This window comes from Melopsittacus undulatus, chromosome Z (assembly GCF_012275295.1).
Source record: "Melopsittacus undulatus isolate bMelUnd1 chromosome Z, bMelUnd1.mat.Z, whole genome shotgun sequence".
NCBI classification, from domain to species: domain Eukaryota; kingdom Metazoa; phylum Chordata; class Aves; order Psittaciformes; family Psittaculidae; genus Melopsittacus; species Melopsittacus undulatus.
Window position 1 is genome coordinate 33,907,507 of NC_047557.1, and position 23,318 is coordinate 33,930,824.

Consider the following 23,318-nt stretch of genomic DNA (forward strand, 5'->3'; position numbering starts at 1 on the left):
TCTGGAGGGAAGGAAGGAAGGAGGGAAATGGAATGCAGCAGGAGAAGGAATAGAGTGTTCTTTTCCCCTAACTCAAAAAAGCATTTCCTTGTTAAAGCTGCACTTTGTGTAACCTTTCAATTTTGCAGCTTCACTGATAGCTGCTCATCCCACTGCTTTGAACTGCTGCAATGGGGCAAAGCAGCCAGGAGCCCTGTGTAAGCCAAGAGCATGTCAGCTTTTGTCATGAGAGCAGGGCACAGCCTGTTCTCATGCGTCCAGCCCCTAGGTTTTGTAATCATATTCTGCTCGTTTAACACTCCTTCATGACATTGCAGTTTAGTAAAATGTAGCTTGTGCAAGCTTCTAACACATGAATTGCAATGAAGTAACACAGCTTGAACTGGGTGAATTTCCGGAACATGCAGAACTGCAACAAAACAATCCATTTTCTGTCAAACAATGTAAGAGGGAGTTCAACACCCTTCCATCTGGCTTTCTTCAAAAGCTTATCCTTAGACAAATCAGCCACTTACTGAGTTAAGAGATTGAACAGACCTATCAAAAAGCCTGAAGTATAAACAAACGAGCTCAGATAATCAGTTTCTCTTTGATTCTGGTTTTGTACCATAAAATGTGTTCCTGATTATTTTACAGTATCCAGATTCTGGTATTTCAGGGTGGCTGTGGCTTAATATTTCTTAACTGGAATTGTCCCACAAGGCCTCCTGACCTTCTGATAAGACAGCTTCATCCTGGCTCTGTAGCTGAGATGTTCACAACCCCATCATGGCTCACAGAAACATTGTATGTTTGGTGGGAAAATACCATTGAAACTATTTCAAAATACTTCATATCCTTGAGACATCTACCACTGGCTTTTTGTACTTAAAATGTTTCAGCATTTTCTGAATGAAACTGCCTCTGATGCTTCTCCTGGAAACCCCATTTTCCAGAAAGATTTGGGAGGTGCTGGGCTCTTTTGTTTTGCGTTCCTTTAAAAACAACCCTGTTTGAGCTAAACCAGCTTTTGCTGATGGTATTTTCTAGTGCTAGAGGTACCTATGAGGTGACAGCCCTCAAAGGTAACAGGGCTAGGAGGAAGAAACAACTCCCCCAGGAAACCCTGCTAAATGGCACAGCAGCACAGTGTCAAACTCCAGATGGTGATGCTACCACACTGGGAACTCCTGTTTTCTTGACACGATGTTACAAGATGCTTCTAATGCTTCTTCACTAATGTAAACCACACAAGTGTTTTACAGCGCTACAGTAGCAGCTGGCCATAGGAAACCAATCAGTATGATCAGATAGTCACACCAAGCATACTGAAATCCATAGGGACACACTGGATGGATAATGGTGGGTTATTCTGTATTTGAAGTAGGAGTTACAGTGCAAAGTCTTTCCTGTGAGCCCCAGCAGGCCTACTGCTCCAGGCTGCTGCCCTGCAATCTGGGTGGCAGCTACCAGTATGAGGTAGAACAGGACAGTTTAAATGTGGAGTGTTCATCCAGCAATAGCTGTGAGACAGTTCGTTTATCCAAGCAATCTGCTTTCTGAGAAACAATGTTTTTAATTATTAAATTTTAACTATTAACAATGCAATGGATTTATGCCCAGAAATCTCGTATGTTGTTCTCATATGCCTACTATAGGTATCAGCCGAATCCTTGCCCTTGTGCAGGCAGCCTCTTAAAACTTTCACCTTGCCTACCTGTGTTGCAGCCGTGAATGGAGTTAACAAAGGATAATACTGATCTTACTAACTTCTCCCTCAAAAGTATATTGGAATATCAACTTTTTTATATTTGTGAAAACTTATTGCACGTATTTCTATATACAGACATGGAAAGATGCGTTACTTGACCTGTTCCTAAATAAAACACTATCTAAGTATTCCAATAATCCAAGATGCCTTAACTGCATATTTACAATAACCTTAGGCCAAGGTGGTGAACAAGGTGACAGAACAGGTTTTTGGAAACATGCTCTGTTTATGGATGAACAAACTTCAGTGTTCAGGTAGTAGGTAAGGTCTTCTGCCTGTCTCTCAGCATTGCTTCTGGTCCTGCACAGTTATGACACAGCACAGGCTCTCTGACAGAAATAGTACAGGACTAGAAATAAAATGGTCCAGCCCCACTCTTAACAGAAGTCACTGGCTCCTCTGATGGTGTCACAGCAACACATGCCAGCTAAAAATTTACTCCAATCTGTTATTTCAGTGCTATGATTTAACTGCGTGATTTCAATTGGTCAAAACAAGGCTTTTCTATTCCAAATGAAATCCAACTTCACACTTAAGGTTTTGCTTGAAGGCTTTACTGTCTTTGCCTGGAAATAATCCTCTGTTAATGTTATGTACTTGCACAGATTTTGTCACTGAGAGTTGAGAAGTCTGAGAGTTAAAAACTGTGCATGTAAACAGTTCATGAAAGTCTAATTGATTTAATAACTGCTACAAGTTTTCACCTATTGGCAGAACTGTCAGACCCATGCTACAAAAACAATCTTATGACTTACGAAGTTTCAGATGAAAGCGCTAGGCTTCTTACAACACAGATCCAGATTTCTTCTTGCCAGGATTAATCACTACTACTACGGCTCTCTGCTGGGGTACCTCTTGGGGGATACTTTTTTACAAACACATTGCATTTTAAAACAGTTCTCAGGAGGGGGCAGGGATTGTGCTCCAAACAATGAAAAGAATTGCATAGAAAAATTTCATGTTGCCTCTTAAGTGGCAGTTACTTCCACGAGCATTTTTGACTGCTCCTTATGAGTGTTTTCTTTGAACAGATTTTGCAATGTAAGGCTTTCACATTAGTCACTAGATGTCACTTTTCATTAGTGAGTCTTGTTACAAAACTGATCCACTGAATTGATCCAAGAGGCTTTTTTCATTGAAAGAAGTATGTACTTTACTATGTAGCTGATTATTTACTGGACTGGAAAATATATTTCGGAAGTGGAGATTCAGTTGAATTACTACATACCACCAACTGATTAAAGACGTATGAGCCTCCATTAAATGAATAGCAATGAAGAATGTAATTTTCCCGGTTACTTTAGAAATTGTGTACAACCATGCTCTATCGAGGGTCCCCACCGCAAAGTTAGCACTAGGGGGTGGGAGGGCATTTGTTGTGGGGTATACTGTTTTGCTTTTTGTTTGGTTGTTTTTTTTTTAACCTACACCTAAAACAGGTAACACAGATGATACCTTTCCACCCACCATGACTGTATTACCCCCTGCAAAGCAGACAGAACTATACACCCAGACTCCCAACTCACCAGTTTCCCCATACACACATGCTGTCAAACAGAGATTTATAAGGCAGAGCAGAAAGAAAAGTTTGTGTTCTGTTTTCCTTCCATCCCCTTATTGCCCACCTAGAGAAATGAAGCAGGTCCCCTCATGGATGTACTCATTCCTTCCAGGTGCTGCCGTGGCACAACAGCACAACGGAATCTGAATGCTAGGAATTCTGTTAGGTGCATGTAGCACTTGGATATGTAATATAACCATTATGCCCTTTGCATTTGTATGATCTTACTGTCAGAAATGCTTTGAGATTATGTTCTCTCCCCGCCCCCCTCAAAGTTTCACTTATGGCTTAAAACCAAAAAACCTAGTTTGAAAATCACCCAGGTCACTGTAAACATGCTTGCATAAGTGGCTGTCACGAAACCTAGTAAAATATGAGCATCCATGCTCTTTCTCAGAGTGTTTTGAAAGACATCCTTGTCTCCCAAAACTTTGACTAACTACCCAAGTCAGGAAACAACAGGGGATTAAAACTCCTTAGCCTGTAAAATGGCCAGTCTCTTCAGTTGGATTATATTGTATACCCCCTCAAGATGCCCAACAATCACCTCCAAACAGATAACATACAGTTTTGGATAGAAACAATTTATTATGTAGTGAAAAATACAATTGCTGTAGTTGTATTAGCTTCTGTGTCAAAAAAATCACCCACAATCAACAGAACAGCAGCTTCAAAATTAGGAGTGACGGTCCACAAACATTACAGATTTCACAGGAAATAAACCAGCAAGAGCTTATAGGACCACTGACAGAACATTAAAATTCAAAACATTCAAATTCAAACATTCAAAAATTTAGAAAATACTATTTTATAACATTCTAAACAAGCTGTATTCTAACATCAGCTCATTTCTAGCTTTTTCTACCAGGATAAGAGGCTCTACCCTCTATATCTTCTACTCAAATTCTTGCTATTAATTTACTAAGTGATTTTCGTTATTTTTTTATCCCCTCAAAATGAGTACAGGTACTGAACTGTACTATAGTGGACACCAGTTACTATGCAGTCTACATAACCCTGTTTTAAGAACAGTGCTCTTGGAAAAGCTTCTTATTCCAGGAAAACTTGTGCCCTTGCCCTGAACTGAGCTGTATTTTAGACTGTTAAGAACACCTACAGCTGCAAGCAACTCCTTTATACTAGGATTCTTCCTACAGTTAATAACCATGAAACTGAAGCATCTTAAAGGAGTGAACAAGTGCCTCCGAACCTGTGATTTTACACTGAAAACATCACAAGTCACAAGATCAACTATTTTCCTATTATTTGATTTTATATAATTTAGCCTAATTCAGCCATTATGTCTGATCAGTATTCATCTTCACTTTTTTTCTCTGGAGGTCCCCGAGGAAACCTACGACACATGCCCAAAGTTCAGGAGGAGATACGAATCCCACTTCAGACCTATATGGAGGTAACTGTCTAGTTCTAAAACCAATGAGCACAATGAATTTTTTTAAAAAGTTTTGCCAAGTCTGTCAGCAATTCATAAACACAAACTTTTCACTATAACTTGGGGGAAAAAAGACTAAAAGCATTAAACTTTTAAGATCTGCCATTACAAAACTTCCATTTTTTTTTTCCACAACTTGGTGTGTTTATTTTCAGACATATGTCATCCAAAGAAATGGCTATTAGCCACAACTCTGCAAGGTTTTCACACGGACACAGAATGCTGTTCTGGCTGTACTGGTTACAGTCTTCATACAGAAACTCAAAACACCCTTTCTCTGCAGCTGTCATCAGAGAACTCCAACTACATAAAATCGGCAATTTGGCCTGGAGGGAGGTCCATCTATCCTCATCAGCATTTTCTGCTCTGCATTACCTCCAGATCGTATTGCCTCATTTTAGCCAGCAAGCGATTACTCTGCATCATAACTTTTCTTACTTGACACCTTTCTATCACAATGACATTTGCACTACTCTGTCACGTTATTCTGTGTGGTATCAATGGTTCAGGTGCTATGGAAATCCCTATCTAATATATTCCTACTTCTACCTCACTGTTATCCTTCACACCCAAATTTCTCCTGCATTTTCTCCCTCAATCCTTTCCTAATGGCTATCTTGCTATAGCTAGCCAAGACAAGCAGTTACCTCTGTTTTGCGTAATTCCAGGGAAGCACAGAGCACAGGTATCAACGACAGATGAAAGAGCTTTCTTTGAAGGCTCTGCTATCTATTTTAGACAGCCAGGCAGACAGGTAAGAATAGGATTCCAACCTGGCTGTCCTAGGCAAGTAATGAAAAATTCAAAAAAGAAAAATAAAAGCAAAGTGTTAGCTCTCTCTTCCCCCCCCCCCTTTTTTTTTCCCCCTTCAAAAGGGAAGTCAGTTTTCCCTTTGTAGCTTCAGAAGTGTCCAGGAAGAAAACAGCTGCCAACAAACTTCTCACTGTTCTTACTGGGTTTCGTACACCAGAAGCAGTGGGTATGTAACAGTTTCCGAAGTCCACAAGCAAGATTCCTGAAGTTAAGAAAACTTGCTGTATCAGAAATCAGGAGTCACCTTTCCATTTCTGTCCTGCCAATGTTCAGTCAGTAAACTTTAAATTCAGTTTTACAGTGGACCCAAAACCAACTGGTATCTCTACTGCAACTATTTCAGTAGCGTCTCAAACAAACCACAGCGGTTTTAACATAAGTCAACTGAAAAAGATGGAAAATTCATAATATAAGGCCCACCAATTCACCAAGTGGCACTGAAATCTATCCCCTGGAACTGTTTAGACAAGAAAAGGTGTAATTTTATTTTAATTAGATTGCATAACTCCAGAAATCCCAGATACCAATGCAGTGACTTTTCACTTCCAACAGCACGCAATCAGAATGTAAAGTTAGCTTATTTGGCTCTTCTTCATATTTCCTTAAGGAAGGGTGACTTGTTCAATAAACAGAACTGTTACTACTCAACAGCATGCAGTGTTCCAGTAGCAGATTATAACATAACTTCTGCCACATGCTGGCATGAATGCAGATGTAGTTCCTGGTTTTGTGCTTCTCTCTTTCTTCAGTGTGTTTTCTTTTCCTACTTCTATTCAATGTACTTCCTTTATTTAATACTCTGCAATCACTCTGATCTAGGTACAGAGGTTTTATTCTGGACTATGGTAAGTCTAATAGCTGAAAGTAAATTAGGATCTTACAAACAGCAACAAGTATTCAGGAATATTTCCATTCTATTGCCTAGTTGTGAGCCAACTTTAGACAGAATCTCTGTTCTTGTGGTAACCAAAATCATCATTCTTATCATTCAAACCACAGCAACTATTGGTAATAGGTAATGGGTAACTCCCAGCAAACAGTTACATGACCTATTTGCTGTGAAACATCAGGTAAAATTAGATGCAACTACAGAATTACTTAACCATATCACATTAAAAAATAACTTTGAACATTCACTTTTCTCAATGTTACTGAAACCAAGCCCTGCACACATGTAAAAAGATCATTTTCTCCCTGGGTTTAATGTTGGGATTTTAAAAGAATCCTAGGAGAATATCATGTCTAGTTCTTACTGAATTTAATTAAATAACTAATAACAGAATGAGCTAATTATTAACCACTCCTGTATTTTATACCATTTAAAGGTATTATTTGATTGCTGGTGACAGATTGAGACTAAAGTAGTTTATTTTCCATTCACTATCTACATTTCAAAGAACCTTTATTTCCTCCCAGACCTTGATAGATTTGTACAAGCTCTCAGGCTAGACAGTTTGCATAAAAAGAACTATATGCCCAAGATAGCATGTTTAAACTTGAGATCAGGCCTTTTCCTGTTGAGACTGTTTTGATAAATCCCAGCTGAAGGTTCTTTATGCACAACTAGAATACAGTGCCAAATTCAGCACTCAGCAGCACAAGCATAAAATGTGATTTATTCCTCTGAAGTAAGAATCCATTCCAATGCATCAGAATGAACATTTCTACATGCTCTTTAAACCAGAATATACTTTTTCATCTCAGCCTCCATTTTTCTGACTCAGGTACCACGTAGAAACAATGTGCAAACCTCAGTAGTTCAGAAGCAAATAAACTGTACCACCAGTGCAAATACAAACATTCTTTGTTGAACTATACAGCCTAAGAACATACACAAACAAAAGGACATTAAGCATTAAGATCAGTAATAAAATAACTGCAAAGACTAAGTTGGATTGCTACAATTACTTGTTTTATACATTAGTTGGCAAGGTGTTTTAAAAACATAACAGTATCTGATGATTGTACATTTTTCTGGCCATAAGGTGCTAAATACAGCTGTTACCTATGTGTATTATGACAGATATAAACCAATCTTTAAACAGCTCTCATTTAACATGTATTTTCTTTCAAATTTTGTTAAAAATTGGTGGGCTAGGACTTAAAAACCGTAACACAACAATTTTTCACCAACAGACTAAACATTTGAATGATATGCACAGACAAGATTTTTTGTAATATTTTCTAAGTAGACAATTTTTAATCAAAGAGAAGCTTTGTCTTATATCCAGGCTACTTTATGATTCCTTACCTTATAAAAATATACATCTATTATCAGAAAGATCATAATGACCTTTTGCCATAATGTAAGTATGTAAGTTTAGCCTTGCTCGCTTAAACAGGATTCAGCTTTGCTCTAGTATATATTATAATTCCTACTATTATCAAGAGTTTATAGCATCATAGATAAATGCTCAGCTTTGCTCTGTTTGGAATTTTCAACACATTATTCAAAATTCTCATTAGAGACAAGCAAGGTGAAAACATAGAGAGCCACAAGACTAAAACAGAGTTGTATTTAAGGCCCAGTACAGTACACAGCAGGTGAAAAAAAGAAAACAAAAAAAAAGCCAGAAACTTTTCATCCAGACTCTTAGCCACAAATCACTTAACTTAGACATTCCTTAGTAAACAATACTGCATCAATGATGCAATGTGTTGGGGAGACACACTTCTGCAGCATATGGAAGACAAAGCATCTCTACAGCTCTACTGAGACCTACCTGAAGGGATAGATATCACTAAAATATTTATTATTTCCAACACTACTAAATCGGAATAAAAATCCAGAATAAAGCTAAGAATCTTGATCAATCAGGCTTTCTAGGAAACAAGTCTGGAACAGCACCACCGAAAAAGAAACAAGCTGTAAAGAGTACTTAATGCTGGGAACCTCAGGGAATCAATACACTAGAAGAGTATTGCAGATCTGTGTTGATATGCCTATTTTTTTGCACAAGTGCAAGAATGCTGATCCCAAAAGAGACATATTGTAACATACACAGGGCATTAACACTGACTCTGGAAGGCTGAACTGAAGAAAACAAAGTTCTCTTTTACTCATTTATACACAATTAAATGACTAATTTATAAAGACACAGAATAAAGCTGTGCTCTCAGTCACCTGAGAAGAATAACTACAGCATTTACATTACATGGACCATTTAATTAAAAATTTTCACCTACTGAAGACACATTTTTCACCTAATTCTGGTCTGTTTTTTCTTGGGTTGGGAGTTAAGGCAGAGAATCACATACAGGTGCATAGTTACTATGAGCTTACTGTGCAGAAGTAAATATAGTGGCATTAATAAAATATGGAACAGGACAAGTTTTGCAATAATTAGTGAAAGGAAAGTTATTGGGTGTATACTTAGAATTCAAGTATATTCTTAGGAATAGACAGCTAGCAGAATCTGCATATAAAATGAATTGGTAAACTCAATTTGGTACTGCTGTTCACACAGTAAGGTGAAAAGAAAAACAGATGTGCATTAGTATGAGTTATTCCCATTACTGGGAAAATGAATAAATAATGTAAATTTTTATTTATTTTGGTTGTAATCTAAGAACACAGAATACCAACAAGGGGTGGGGGGTGTGTCTTAAAATACTAAAAGCCTGTTTTAAAAAAGAAAAAAGAACAATCCTTTCTTCAGATCCATGACAGGGAAGATGGGAAGCAACCCTTTTCAGATGCACCAAGAATTCCTTGGGATAGGCACCAGGAAAAATTTCCCAGCCTTTTTCCATTGGAAAAGACATCCTGTGTAAGTTACAAAGTGTCCCTCAGTGCAAGTTTCAGGTTGTGGGTTTTTCTGGGTGGCTGAGTGGTTTTTTGTTTTGGAGTTGGGTTTTTTGTTGTTGTTTGGTTTTGTTTTTGTGTTTTTTTTGTTTGGTTTGGTTTTCTGTTTCAGGGTGGGTTTTTTTTTTTTGTTTTGGTGTTTTTGTTTTTTTTTAACAGGTTTAACAAATATGTCAGGAATGACATAAAACTGTTGATTCTGCAAGAGCAGCAGCCCTGCTTTTCTGTGACTGAAAAATACCACATAACAACTTATTCTGAGTGACCTGCAAAGACATTATACCTTTAGCCCTGCTTAACTTTATCTGACAGTGTAAAAATGCCACACTTGAGACAGGTTAATTCTGTTCCCAGAATGACATAAAGTCAGAGATGATTAATTTTTTGCTCTGGAACACAAATTTCAGAACCTGGTATGCCAAATGTTAAGGTTATCTGCAGACATTGCATTTTTGTTCCAGAGGCAAAAAGGTCTCAAGTATACTGCAGAAAATCAAACCTTTAAATAATGCAGAAGTTATCACCAGTTCCACTGCATAACCAGCATCTGTTTTCTTATAAAAAAATAAAATGTTTGCATTAAACTTTATTGCACCATATTTTTTTTTTAAATATTCCCCATTCAAGTCAAAAATTTAATTATTTCTATCAAACAAAATGTAAGGTCTTTTTTAAAGTAGCAAGTAGATATAGTATATGCACTATACAGAAAAAAAAAAGAACAGTCTAAAGGAATGACATACATCAAATCAACATGACAGGAAACAACCATCAGGTTGTTTCCTTTCAATGATTAAAAAAAAGACTGCAAAAAGATTGCGTAGGCTATTATCTGCATGAAAAGCATCCCTCCTCATTCAAGGTGTTGAAGCAGATGACACATTCATGCTGTCAAGTGCTGCATGAATTCTGAAGTGCAACCTGGACTCCATAGAGTATTCTTTGTAGTTATTTCTGAAAAACATAACATTAGTTTAAGAAAAACATTTTTGGTCTGCACTGTTCCTACTTTATGTACTTATGCAGTGAAGTAACAAAGTTGACAGCCTGGATTTGTTCAACAGGAAACAGAAGTTGGTACAAACATTTAAAGCTACATCCACAAACTGAGCAGCAACTGATGCCAGTATTCATGACTAAATGCCCTGATAAACTGAATCCATCTCTTTCACTTATTTTGGATCCTTCAACAGCCCTCCCAATTAGTCAAGTTTGCTGTGAATAAAAACCTAGGAGACTATGGAAAAGAAAGACTGTTACCTGAAAGTTTACGTTCAGTGTCAAAACACAACTCAGACAGTGCAATAAAACACAGGGAAATCACATTATACAATCCAAACAAACAAACAGAAAGGCAAAAAGCCTATTTCTAAAAAAGGTTTTAGAAGATAGTTTCTAATGCACAGTCACAACACCCTTGCATGAGATTGGGATACTTCTCTGCATACACAAGGTGCAAATTCTACCCCATACTTCAATCTACAGATGAAGCTCAATATTTAGCTATTTCTCTTCTATGACAGGATGCAAAACGAGAAAAGGAGATGATCAGAAGTGTACTGGCTTTTAACCTACTCCCAGTAACACCTTCAGTGCAGCAGATGTAAGCCCCACAGCTGCTCTCTGGGACAGAGGTGGTATAGATCTTTTCTCTGGACCCTTCAGCTGCATCACATGCAGGCACCAGAGCCTCAGCATCTCTGAAGCCTAAATGAAAAGGAGACATCTTCGCTTCTAACTGTGTCTTAATTGATATTGTCTACACCACTGTGTCTGAAAGACAACTTTTTTCAGTCACGAACACAGATTTATAATTAATTGTATTTTGCAAAGAGGCTGGTAGGAAAACACATGCCTTCATTAATGAAGTGATACCGTTATTTTATATGTACAAGCAAATAAAAAAAAACCCGAAACACAACCACTTACTTTGCAGTTTCTATGTATCTTATTGCTTTTTCTCTCTCATCCTGTTGTTTGTACAGAAGACCCAACTCATACAGGGTGAACGGCACCAAGTAGCTATCATATTTTATTTGCTTCTCACTACAAAATCAGAAAAATACAGAAGTGACTAATTACAGATTTTCCTCAAGTGACCAGTTAACTTTTAAATGCAATCACTGCCTGTGAAAGCACATGGCCAGAGAAAATACTCTGGAACTTTTTTACTGGTTAACTTTGTGCACATTAATGATACCTGTAAAAAGTAGACATAAAATCCTGCCAACAGGAGCAAAAACTCATTCTTTCCTACTCCCTATCTGTACTGCGGTATGTTACGCAAGCTACCCTGATCACAGTTCTAAGACTGGGATCCTACTGTGCGACTTACAGTTCAGAAAACCCAATCACCCAAAAAGATAACTTGAGATAAAAACAGTGTTCATTAGGCTAGGCAATATAATACAAATACTTCTTTCCCACATACAGAACTGAGATCCTCTTACCCTAGCTTGCCTGAACAGATAAGCAAAGAAGGAAGACAATTCAACTTTTCCTCAATATAAGAAATTCTCAGAATCACTATGCCTGAAAGGCACCTCTAGAGATCAGTTATTCTAATCTCCAAGAGAGAGAGAAAGCTACTGAATAGACTAATATATTTATAGAAAAAAATAGTAGCAAAGTTTTGTCGTTCTCCAGCTACTTTCAGAGGTAGTTTAACTCCAGCTCCTTAACAGGATATTTTTCCAAAAATTCTAATATGGTGGCTTTTACAGAAGGATCGGAAATTTCATCCAAAGCTAAAACACAGGAACGTTAGAAGTCTGTTTATGTTATTTTTACCTTTGAATTACTTTATTGAAACACAGTTCAGCTTGCATGAGTCTTCCCAAGTATTTCAGGCAAAGGCCCTTTAGTAACTGCACCATGCACACATCATCCATGTAGTATTCACTGTGATCTAAAAGTAAAAGCAAGATCCATCAAACAATTTGAAGACATCATGAAAAGGAAAATCAGATTTTCAGTAAGGAGCGCATACTCAGAATCAGGACCTTGCTTCTCAGATTTTATACCTCAAAACATACATAACCTTCAGGCATAATTTTACACATTGTCTACTAAAAGAAGATGTGTGCATAACATCTGTATCTCTTTAAAGACACAGGCTAAGAAGAAACAACAGAAAATGAAACATACAGATATTCTCCAGTCTTCTCTATCTGGAAGTCAGGACAAAACAGGTAAAAACCAGTATCAGTTAAAGATTTTTGTACTTGTAATCACCTAAAACAGGAAGCAAAACCTGCAGTGAGGCTGAAAGCTCACAAGTACACATTAGTCCTGCAGAACTTTTTGGAAGCATGATTTTGCAGTTCAAATTCAAGAAACGGTGTTTATTAGTACTTCCATCATCTCTGATGATTAAGAAGGTTCAGTATTAGTGTCTAACATTTGGAAATTCAAGAAAATTTAAGGTTCAATAGGGCTAAAAATATCACATGAAAGAGCTTTTGTGAAGCAATTGAGAAATACAATCTTAACGAGTGTTGTCCTTTTTTGCTTCCTTGGTTTATAGCACTTGCTGGGTGCAGGGAAGGAAAAGGAAGGAAAGAAAACACATATGGATAGACAGATGGCAGCATATACATTAACAATCCAGGAAGCAAAACACACTCCCTTCAGATCATGTTATTTACAACTAATTACCAGCTCTCTAAGTTCACGTTAATTTTTTTCGTAATAGTCTGCTAAAAAAAATCCTATACAAACAGTTCTAAAAACATGAAAGCCTAAAGCATCTTAGGATTCAGCAAAGTGCTTTGCCATTACAGGCTTACTTCTGTCTGTGTTTAAAACCAGAAAGTCTCTGTCATAGTAATTGACAGACTTTTTGTGACAGGTAGAAGTGCAGCAGGTATTTTGCATTCCCTCTAGCCTGTTTTGCTAGGCTAAGGTACTGGATCCATGTAACTCTCTCCTAAAGGACTCATTCATTGAAATTACTGGGGCAAGCACTGATGTCAGTAAAAGCTTGCCAGTCTCCAACAATTTTAGCTAGTAACTCCCTGGTATTTCCCACAGGAAGAAAAACTATTATGCAGAAACACTGACAATAATTGACAGAAAATGCACAGGCCTATTTAATATAGACAACCTTCCAACAAATGTGGGAAAACCATGTTCCTGCAGTCTTCTATACCAGAGGAAATATTGTTATCAGGATTTCAAAACACACAAGAAATTACTTTTTCTTGAAGTAACAAATTCCTTTTTTGCATCTTGGAGATGACACAACTCCAGAAATCCTGAGGAAAAAAATCTATTTCTTTTATCTGTTCCTGCTACCATTTCTGTTTTCAGCACTATACAACATTAAAACCACTAGAAATCCATGATAGGTTCCTTGCTGTGACCATTCACTGGAAGCAAATTAAGTCTCAATCCCCTAAATAACCTTTGTGTATAATTAACACACATTTTCAGTGCACCTTAGCAGTCCTTTAATGCTACCTAGTACTGATAGCGGCTGTCTCTTAAAATAATACTGTACATCCTGCTAATAGCTTTAATAACTTTTTTTTGGTCCCAATTCAGCAGCAGCTCTGGTAATTGGACTCTTTATCCTGAGTCCATAGCTTTAAAAGCAAATCAGGTTAACAGGTGCACAGTCCAGAAGAAAACCACATTCGACTGCAGTTATTACTAAAAAAGATATAGAAAGCATAAAAAAACCCTCAAATATGCTTCCAGATTACATCCTATTTGTGACATGCATATTTTCATGAGAAAAAACCATACTGGTTTTGTTTCTGTTCCCTTTATTTTGTTATCTTGTGCACCTCTGCTTAAGGATTTGACAGGAAATTTACTTCACTGATACAACTCATTAGCACTTCTAGTATAAGCCTCTGCATGACTCTGCACCAGATTCCCAATGGCTTCTGCCAGAACCCTCCACAAGGAATGTATGGGAACATCACTTCATTTGCAGATGTCTTGCATATCAGTTGCATCACAGTACATTAGTAGAACAGAAGCAAACATTTTGGCTTTAATATGACAATAAAAGAAAAAAAAAGGAGAAACACGTGTGATTTAAAGAGGCACACTACTGATTCTGCAGAAATGTGAAGAATAGCATTAAAAAAACGGACCCTATTCAGTCTTGTCCTTGCAAGCTGCTACTCCATTTAGTTCATTATACCTTCCAGATTTTCAAGCTATGCATTTCTTATATGTCCTTGTATAACTTCTGATGAATCACCTCAGTTTACATGTAAGAAATACTTAGATGTATTTTTACATTTCATTATTAATGTTTTAATTGTGGCAAAACCAACTGCTGCTGAACTGCTGATAACTGTGATTAAAATCTGGGTTCAACTGAAATAATTTTTATTGAATTGCCATTAAAAAAATTTTACATACAAAAAAAGATACTATTTGTTCGTTCTAGAACTCTGTAGTCTACAGAGACATTCACATGACAGATGACAGCACCCACCTGACAAAGCCAGGTATTTCTGCAGCAAACTTGTTGTAGTACAGGAACTCAAGTTTCTCTTGGAATAAATATGGAACTGTTTCTCTAAACATTACCTTGAACATTTATGCTTTAAATACATCAAGATCTAAAACCATGATCAAAATTTGTTAAAAATGTTGTATTTTATAATTAGCAAGTATGTTTTATTTTGCCAGAGAGTACAAAAAAACCACAACAAAACCAAACAACAAATGACAGACTTATGCATAGTACTTCATTACTTCTTTTATACTTAATAATATTCTGCTCAGTATGTGTCCTCTGTAGTAAAGTTAAAGCATGGTGTAAATTGGTTTAAAAATAAGTATTTTTCAGACAGGTAAAAAATCAGTAATTATACTCCAAGAATGCTTCAGAGACTGAAATGTCTTATTAAGAATCAGTTAAGTTCTGTAACTAATGTTTTCTGTATTCCTCTGCAGCATCAATCAAGGCAAGACTAAGAGCATGTTAAAGAACTACACTAACTTTCATGTGGCTCCAAAATTTCCATACTCAGACTTTACAACAGCACATTGCCTAAGTCAACACTTGCATCATGGAACATTAGTACACAGAAGCAAAAGAAAAACATTTTTTGGCATTTCTTACCAGTTTATTAATTCCACCTTAACTGATCACTTACTAGATCACTTACTAGTTTCATTTTCTAGTGCAGCTTCTTCTTTTTCAATTGTTACCAGTAAGTTTTCAGTCAGGTCTGCTCTTTTGCCCACAATTGCAAAGCCATTCCAGACATACATCATCTCCTAAAAAAAAAAAAACAACAAAAAACAAACAAACAAACAAAACTGAAAAAGTGGTGGAATGGCATAAATATTTAATAACTATTTAACTAAAGAGTATCCCTTGGAAGGCTGCTGTGAAATATTCTGAGTACATACAAACACTGCCTACAAAAACTTGGTATAAACAAAATTAAAGGTTTCAAAGCCAAAACAGTCCCTGTTCACTGTTAAGAAACCCATGAATATTACGTATCTGTGAGGTCAAACAACCACCCACAATGAGTACAGGACATTCCGTCAGTCACATACAAACACAACCACATTTGCCTTAATCATTTAATTAAAGCAGCATAAGAATATCTATGGATAGGGGAAGCAAAATGACATTCAATGTGAATGGGCAAAGTTAACCTGGGTTTCCAAGCTTTGAATGCTTTAACACCTTTCTAATGGATTCTATCATGTATTTTCATGCATTTTTAAACATGAAACTGAACAGATTTTATCATGTGATAGTTTGCCATCACCTACATTACACATCAACAAATCTGGGTATTCTAGGCTCAACTTGTGGCCTCTCCCTCATGAACTAAAAAGGCAGCTGAAAATACTTATCTTCTACAAGATTATAGATACATTTGTGTGTACATTTGTCAATGTGTGTGGGTATATACAGTATACATATATATGTGCATGTATATATATACTATACATACTTACATACATACTACATGCTTACTACAGGCACGATGACTAAGGGCATGTGGGATATGCGAATCTGGTTGGAAAAAAGACTGCTTAGGCAATGAGGAAGTGTCCGACCAGGACTGTCATCTCCTGGGGCAATCTTGAGCGACCCATGCCCTGGTCCGCCTGCATGCAGGACTGGATCTGCAGCTTCCCATGCACCTTGTCACCTGCCATTTTGACCCTTGCCTGTCCATACATATATACTGTATATACACAACACCCAAACACACACTCGTGCATCTGCTTATATATAGATGTTATAACCCACAGACTGTTACTTTCCATTTGGAGCAACACTGGAAATAGAACTTTCCAGATAAAAACCTGGTTCCAGTACATCTAGCATGCATTTACAACATAATCTATACATTTTTTTTTCTTTTAAAGAAATCTCAACAAATCCTGGCACAAGTGCTTCAGTACAATAGTAAGCCATATGTTTATTTCAAGGCATTAAATATTATCACATTGTAACACATAAAAATAATGAGAGAATACACATACCATCACCACTCCATTTTGATCAGAATAACAGAAAGTGCTCAAATACTCCGTATCTTTCTAATGAGTTTGAAGGACAAGGACTGAAATCCTGCCAAACTAAAGTGGCAGGTGTGGTGCAGGTCAACATGCTGCAGGTATGGGATACCATCCAGAAGGACCTTGACACGCCTGAGAGATGGGCCAATGCCAACCTCATGAAGTTCCACAAGGCCAAGAACAGCGTCCTATATCTGGGTCAGGGCAATCCCAACAGGCTGGGTGGAGAACAGTTTGAGAGCAACCCTAAGGAGAAGGACTTGGGGGTGTTGGTTGATGAGAAAATGAACATGAGCTGGCTTCAGTGTGCACTTGCAGCTCAGAAAGCCAATTATATCCTGGGCTGCATCAAAAGGAGCACGACCAGCAGGTCAAAGGAGGTGATCCTGACCCTCTACTCTGCTCTCATGAGACCTCACTTGGAGTATTGTGTACAGTTCTGGTGTCCTCAACATAAAAAGGACATGGAACTGTTGGAACAAGCCCAGAGGAGGCCCACGAGGATGATCAGGGGACTGGAGCACCTCCCATATGAAGATAGCCTGAGAAAGTTGGGGTTGTTCAGCCTGGAGAAGAGAAGGCTGTGTGGAGACCTCATAGCAGCCTTCCAGTATCTGAAGGGGGCCTACAGGGATGCTGGGGAGGGACTCTTCATTAGGTACTATAATGACAGGACAAGGGGTAATGGGTTCAGACTTAAAGAGAGATTTATGTTAAATATAGGGAAGAAGTTCTTTACTGTAAAAGTGATGAGACACTGGAAGAGTTTGCTCATGGAAGTTGTAAATGCTCCATTTCTGGAAGTGTTCAAGGCCAGGTTGGCTGGTGCTTTGAGTAATGTGTTATAGTGGAAGGTGTCCCTGTCCATTGCAGGTGGGTTAGAACTGGATGGTCTCACAATCCTTTCCAACCCTGACCATTCTATGATTCTATTAAAGATTAACACATACGCTAAAAGCCTGCACAGGTTTTTAGCTTAAAGGTAGCTTTTAGCCTCATGTGACAAAAGCAATCATTCTCTGTATGTTTGAACCTTCACATGAAAAATATGGCTCTGGTTTTTGGATTGCTAGCAGTTCATACCATGATCCAGCCCCTAGTACATTTCACAGTAATTCCAGGGCACATCTACAGCAATTCTTAAGAACAGTAATAAAGAAAATGCAAGCACACAGTACCTGATAATATTATTATTTCCCCGTATAATGAATTACATTTATTTATTTTCTGTTTGAAAAGGACAAAAAGAAAGCAAGAATAAATACCAAGGCAGGCAGTATCAGCTTCACTGGTTGAGAACTTGCATAGCGTCGAGCTTTTCTTACTGCAAACTTCTCAGTTGGGATAGATTTTCCTGAAATTCTCTGCTTTAGACCCTCCACTTGTCTACAAGAAGGTAAAATGGAAAACAGAAGTTGCTTTACATAATTTTTATTTCATCTTATTTCACTTACTAAGATTTGCTAATGTATAACATACTAAATTGTTTCACACCACTTAAACTGCAGTTGTTTACTGGTAAAAATTGAATTTTAAATATTTTGATGCTCAAATCAAAGAGAAGAATGTAAAGTTGATGATTATAACAACAAAGTAAGTCATACAAGACAAAGATACTCATGTCAAAAACTACTATACAGAGAAAAAAACTGCACATCCAATTGATTTAGAAATATTTACCTGAATAAAGATACAATGTCCTCACCAGTACTTTTCAAATCATCCTCTGGAAGCATACACAGAATTGCTGCCTTCTGGAACACATATATCGCCTATTTTTGAAAAGAAATAGCAACAAATTACTACTTCTGATTTGCTGTGTTCAATCAATACAAAAATTGGACTCAAATTTTGGACTCAATGTACAAATTAAGTGCCCAAATCTCTCACCCCACTTGCTGCAGTGAATTCTTCCAGTAATTCTCAGGCAGGAAGAACTACAGCAGTCTAGCATTTTCTTTCTCATGTAATTTATGTTAATCTGTTTATAATTAACTAACACACACAGTTTCTTCAGACAAGTATTATTAGAATTAGAACTTGAGATACAAGTTCACAGTTTTCTTCTCCCTCTTTCTCCTAACTCTGATGAGCTCCTCTGTTTTTAGGAGGTCTGAAGCACTGTTAGTTATGGCTCTGAAATAAAAATTCCTTCTTAACCACCCCATCAGACCTACCATTTTGGTGCCATTGTGCCTTTGCTCATGAGTTTCAGAAGAAAGAGAGGTTACATTTATTGTGTGAACTGAAAAGGAAATTTAGCTGTGGAGAGGAGACCGGTATATCATAACACATCCACCTGCCCATTTACCTTAGACCACCTGCTCTCTTTGCTGAGCAGGTCTGCATACCGATAAGCTTGAAGCCAGTTCTGCTGGAAGGTGTAGCACCACATCAGTTCCCAGTAACAGAGATGATGAATCTGCTTCCACTGTTCCTGGGCTGTTATGCACTCTTGGAACCTCAACTGCGCCTACAATGTAGTTATGTAAGAATGATGAAAACTGGTTCAGTTATAGCTTCATGTAAGAGCAATGTCTAACTTCAAAGCAAATTCTTACCTAGCACCCAAGTGGAGAACACCTGACTAGTAAAATTAGATAAACTTTCCTTTCAGTCTCACATACAAATATAGAGCTAGAATCAATACTGATACTGAACATGAACAGGGATAAGAGCACAATTATTAGTACAACTAAGATAAGTTACTTAAATGAATTAGGTATTTTTTCCCCACATTGAACACCACACAGACAGAAGCCTTTTAAGAGAGAAAATTGACTTACCTTCTCCAAATTTCCTTTCAGTGTATCTATTCTGGCAGCATAAAATAGAATAATGGAACCCTTGAAAAGAGATGAGAAAAATACCCAGTTATTATTTTAAGCTTAGGGAAGTACATTTTTGTTGAGGAAGTACAAATTCATTGAGAATACACACATTTGGAAATTTCTGGAGGTAGGGTTCAAGGAGACTATCTGCTTCCTGAAAGTTGGCTTCCCCTGTCCCTAGAAAACATAACAAATCAACCTCAATATACTTAAAAAAAAAAGTTTCATACATTACAATTTTCAAATCATATTATGGCTTCCATAGATTAATGGATGACTGTTTTTATGCAAAAGCAAAATTATTTAATCAGATTTTGTTTTTATAAAAATTAATTCTTGTCTTGAAGGTATAAGCGCTTTTAAGATAGGAAATGTCTGTAAGTAGAAACAGAATGCAGTACATGAATATTCTTTGAAGTGTTCCATTATAGAGCCAAGTTATATTTTTAAATCCCTATAACTGTTTCAGCAAAATAGGAAAACATTCCTCAGCTGCCTCCTTTCCTAATTTTGAGCTCACTAATGAAGTACAGGTGACACTGAAAGAAATGAAGCTCTCCTTAATTTCCTGATGAGCCTGAGGGACAAGGACTAAAATACTTCCAAACTAAAGAACATTAAAATATATGACAAAGATGCATACAGAATTAATGGTGACTTTTAGCCGTATGTGATAAAAGTAACTGATTTTCTATATGTTTAAAATTTCAGGTAAATTGTTTGGGAGTACAGACTTTTTTCTGGAGATAATTTACATAACATTGAACATTGATTTGTAGATGATGACTTGTCTGAACTTAAAGCTGTTGTGATATTTTGCTGTTGCATGTTAAGACAGCCTTGCAAATGGAACAAGATGTTGGTATAACAGTATCTACCCTTACTGTTTCAGCAGACATAGCTTTGTCAGAGATAATACAGCTATCTCCTTTTACAAAGCTAATAGGCCACAGTTTCAAAATTCAATTAAAAAAATCACAATATCTATCACAAGGTGTAGCATGACTGAACAGCTACACAGTGGGTCTCACCAAGGATTAAGGAGATGTAAGTATGATAAACCAACAGGGTGAAAGTACACAGAATGGCCCTCAAACTGCTGCCAGATGCGCCTTCCCGTAGTTGGCTGAGGCCCAACTCCTAAGAAACATCACAAACACATGCATAATTAACTATCAGTATACAGAGTACTATTAATAATTTCTGGCTCCCCAAAATCCAGTTTTCCTTTCAGATATAAATATTTCATAATTCACTTTGTTAATCTCAGGTCCAACACAACCTTCTACCAAAACAGTTCTGCCAAAGCTGATAGCACTCCACAAGGAGGAGATTAAGCTAACACTGAATAAAATTACCCATGCATTTCAGTGCTTTGGTGAAATGAGAACACCACACAGACAATGCAGACACACAGGTCTACATCACTTCCCCACAATTTTCTGGCTATGACTCTTCAGAATAAGGTCTTTAAATCTATGTTTGGTGAGAACCTCTCTCAACTGTTCTAGTGCTACTTGTTGGCAAGTGTCTTCCTTTACAGAAATCCCTGGTTATCCTCAATTCTCTTCCATCAAGTCAGCCACTGGTTTGAGGTTCTGATCAAAATATGAGCTCTGCTGGCACATCAACTTCTAGATCTTGTTTTCAGAAGCTACAATGGAATTTGAGTGTGCTGAGAGAAGAAATCCAGATTCATGAAGACTTATTCAGCTCTTCACACATGAACATTCTTCCCATCCTTTCCAGTTTATGCCCATTCCACAACAGCTTGACTGCTTGGGGGAATTGCTGAGATGAGCTCAAAGATTCCCTGCTTAAGAGCAGTAGCTCCTCAGAAACATATCGGATTTTGACCGTTTTGCCTCAAAACAAACAATAACTTAAGAGAGTTTTATTGCATGGCACTTGAGTTATAGGAGAATTCAAGCACCATAGAAAAAATGTTCTGGTATTCCAAAATTGTTTGTTCTTTTTCCTTCTAGCTTTTATTGCCTTTTCAGTCAGGGCAAAAATGTGTATAATGGAAGAGTTTCAGCATGAACCAGGTCTTTCACAGGAAAAAAGGAAATGAACAGGCCTCTACTGAAGTCTAATTTTACATAAGCAGAATCGTATTTGTGAGTAACAGCATTAAGACCATATGGTGAGTCTTTGTCTCATTAACAACTCAAAGTTTAGTTATGTATAATTCTGTGAGTTGCTTTGTTTAATCTTTTTTTTGGTGTTTTTGTTTTGTTGCAGTTGGTTTTTTGGTTTGGTTTGGGTTTTTTTTGTTTTTTTTTTTTAACTTGTTTGGTTTGGTTTATTATTTTTTTATTTCTCATAGGTACCAAAAAGAATTTTAAAGGGCTATAACATACTTCAGATACAAGGCTAGGTTTACAAAAACAAGGCTATGATTAGAAACAATAATTACAAATAAATAAATAGTTACAAATCCTTTTCATCGTCCACAAGAAAAAGATGTACTGAGGTTCCACAGTGACACATGATATCCACAGATTTATTCTCCTAAAGAAATGGGCTGGGATTGTGGGTGGAAAAATGTAGAACTGTGACTCTCACTCACCTCAGTTACTGGTATGAGGAACATTAATTTTTAATGACATAGGCTCAAAAAGAAAGCTTATATCCTCTCATTAAGGATCAGCAAAAGGAAAGGAAACTGCAAACTGAATTCCTGCTCTGAAGCAGATGGGTCATTTCCCATGGTTCTTCAAGACCAGGGTATCACCATATGTGCTTTTATGTCTGCACCACCTATTCCAATTCTCATCTTTTTAACGACACCGAAATACTGATAAATAATATTGTTATACTTCTAGTGTGAATTATATGACATTAAATCCATCAAGTCTTTATCTGAGAAAAGACTAATTTCAAAAACAAACACACACAAAATACATATCAGATCCGATACCCTATTGCCAGAAAATCCAATAAATTCTAAAAGTCGAAGGATCCTTCCTGGTAGGAGTGACAGCATCTGAAATACATTTCAAACAAAAACAAGATAAAAAAAAAACCTTAGATGCATAAAAAAAAAAGGCAAAGCCAGTATAAACTTGAGCCACAAATGCTAGCTACTATGTTAAATGCCATTTTCCATTAGTGATAAAGGAAAACAGAAAAAAACCTCAAAAATAGACATGCATGATCAACAACATACAGTCAGCTTGCAGCTTCAGGGAAATTCAGACTTCTGATGATCACCAGCATGGAAACAGGGAGACAGAGTCCAGCTTCAGATCATGACAGATTTTTCTGACTTCAGCTGATCAGAATTGTTCGAAAATTGTGGGTCATTTGTAATGAAAGTACTACCTATTTTGGTAGCACTTACAATCTGCAATTGTCATCTTCCTTTACTCCCAGTCAATTGACACAGTGGTATGACAGAAGTTCTACTTGTTCCTACTGTGAGAGCACTGAATCAGCAGATCAGCAAGCAACTTGTAGAAATACTAGCTATTGTTATTGTCCTTCAGCCCTCTAATACATGCACATTTTGTTCCCCTTGTAACTGCATTTCCCACATTACATAACAGAAACCTCAAGAAGCTCACAACCACCTTTTCAACAAGCAG

The 23,318-nt window shown here is 37.2% G+C and overlaps 1 protein-coding gene across 1 annotated transcript in view; it reads right to left on the bottom strand.

Moving 5' to 3' along the window:
- Window positions 1–3,874: 3,874 nt before the first annotated feature.
- TTC39B (tetratricopeptide repeat domain 39B) overlaps window positions 3,875–23,318 on the bottom strand; it is a 73,732-nt gene continuing 54,288 nt past the window's right edge. The window contains exons 9-19 of the mRNA XM_034072631.1: window positions 22,652–22,717; window positions 20,760–20,868; window positions 19,838–19,905; window positions 19,684–19,743; window positions 19,209–19,370; window positions 18,578–18,669; window positions 18,163–18,283; window positions 15,517–15,628; window positions 12,173–12,290; window positions 11,312–11,428; window positions 3,875–10,336 (exon numbers count right to left, since the gene is read on the bottom strand). Coding sequence (XP_033928522.1) covers window positions 10,240–10,336; window positions 11,312–11,428; window positions 12,173–12,290; window positions 15,517–15,628; window positions 18,163–18,283; window positions 18,578–18,669; window positions 19,209–19,370; window positions 19,684–19,743; window positions 19,838–19,905; window positions 20,760–20,868; window positions 22,652–22,717 — 1,122 coding nt within the window. The 3' untranslated portion in view covers window positions 3,875–10,239. The remainder of the gene's footprint in view (window positions 10,337–11,311; window positions 11,429–12,172; window positions 12,291–15,516; window positions 15,629–18,162; window positions 18,284–18,577; window positions 18,670–19,208; window positions 19,371–19,683; window positions 19,744–19,837; window positions 19,906–20,759; window positions 20,869–22,651; window positions 22,718–23,318) is intronic.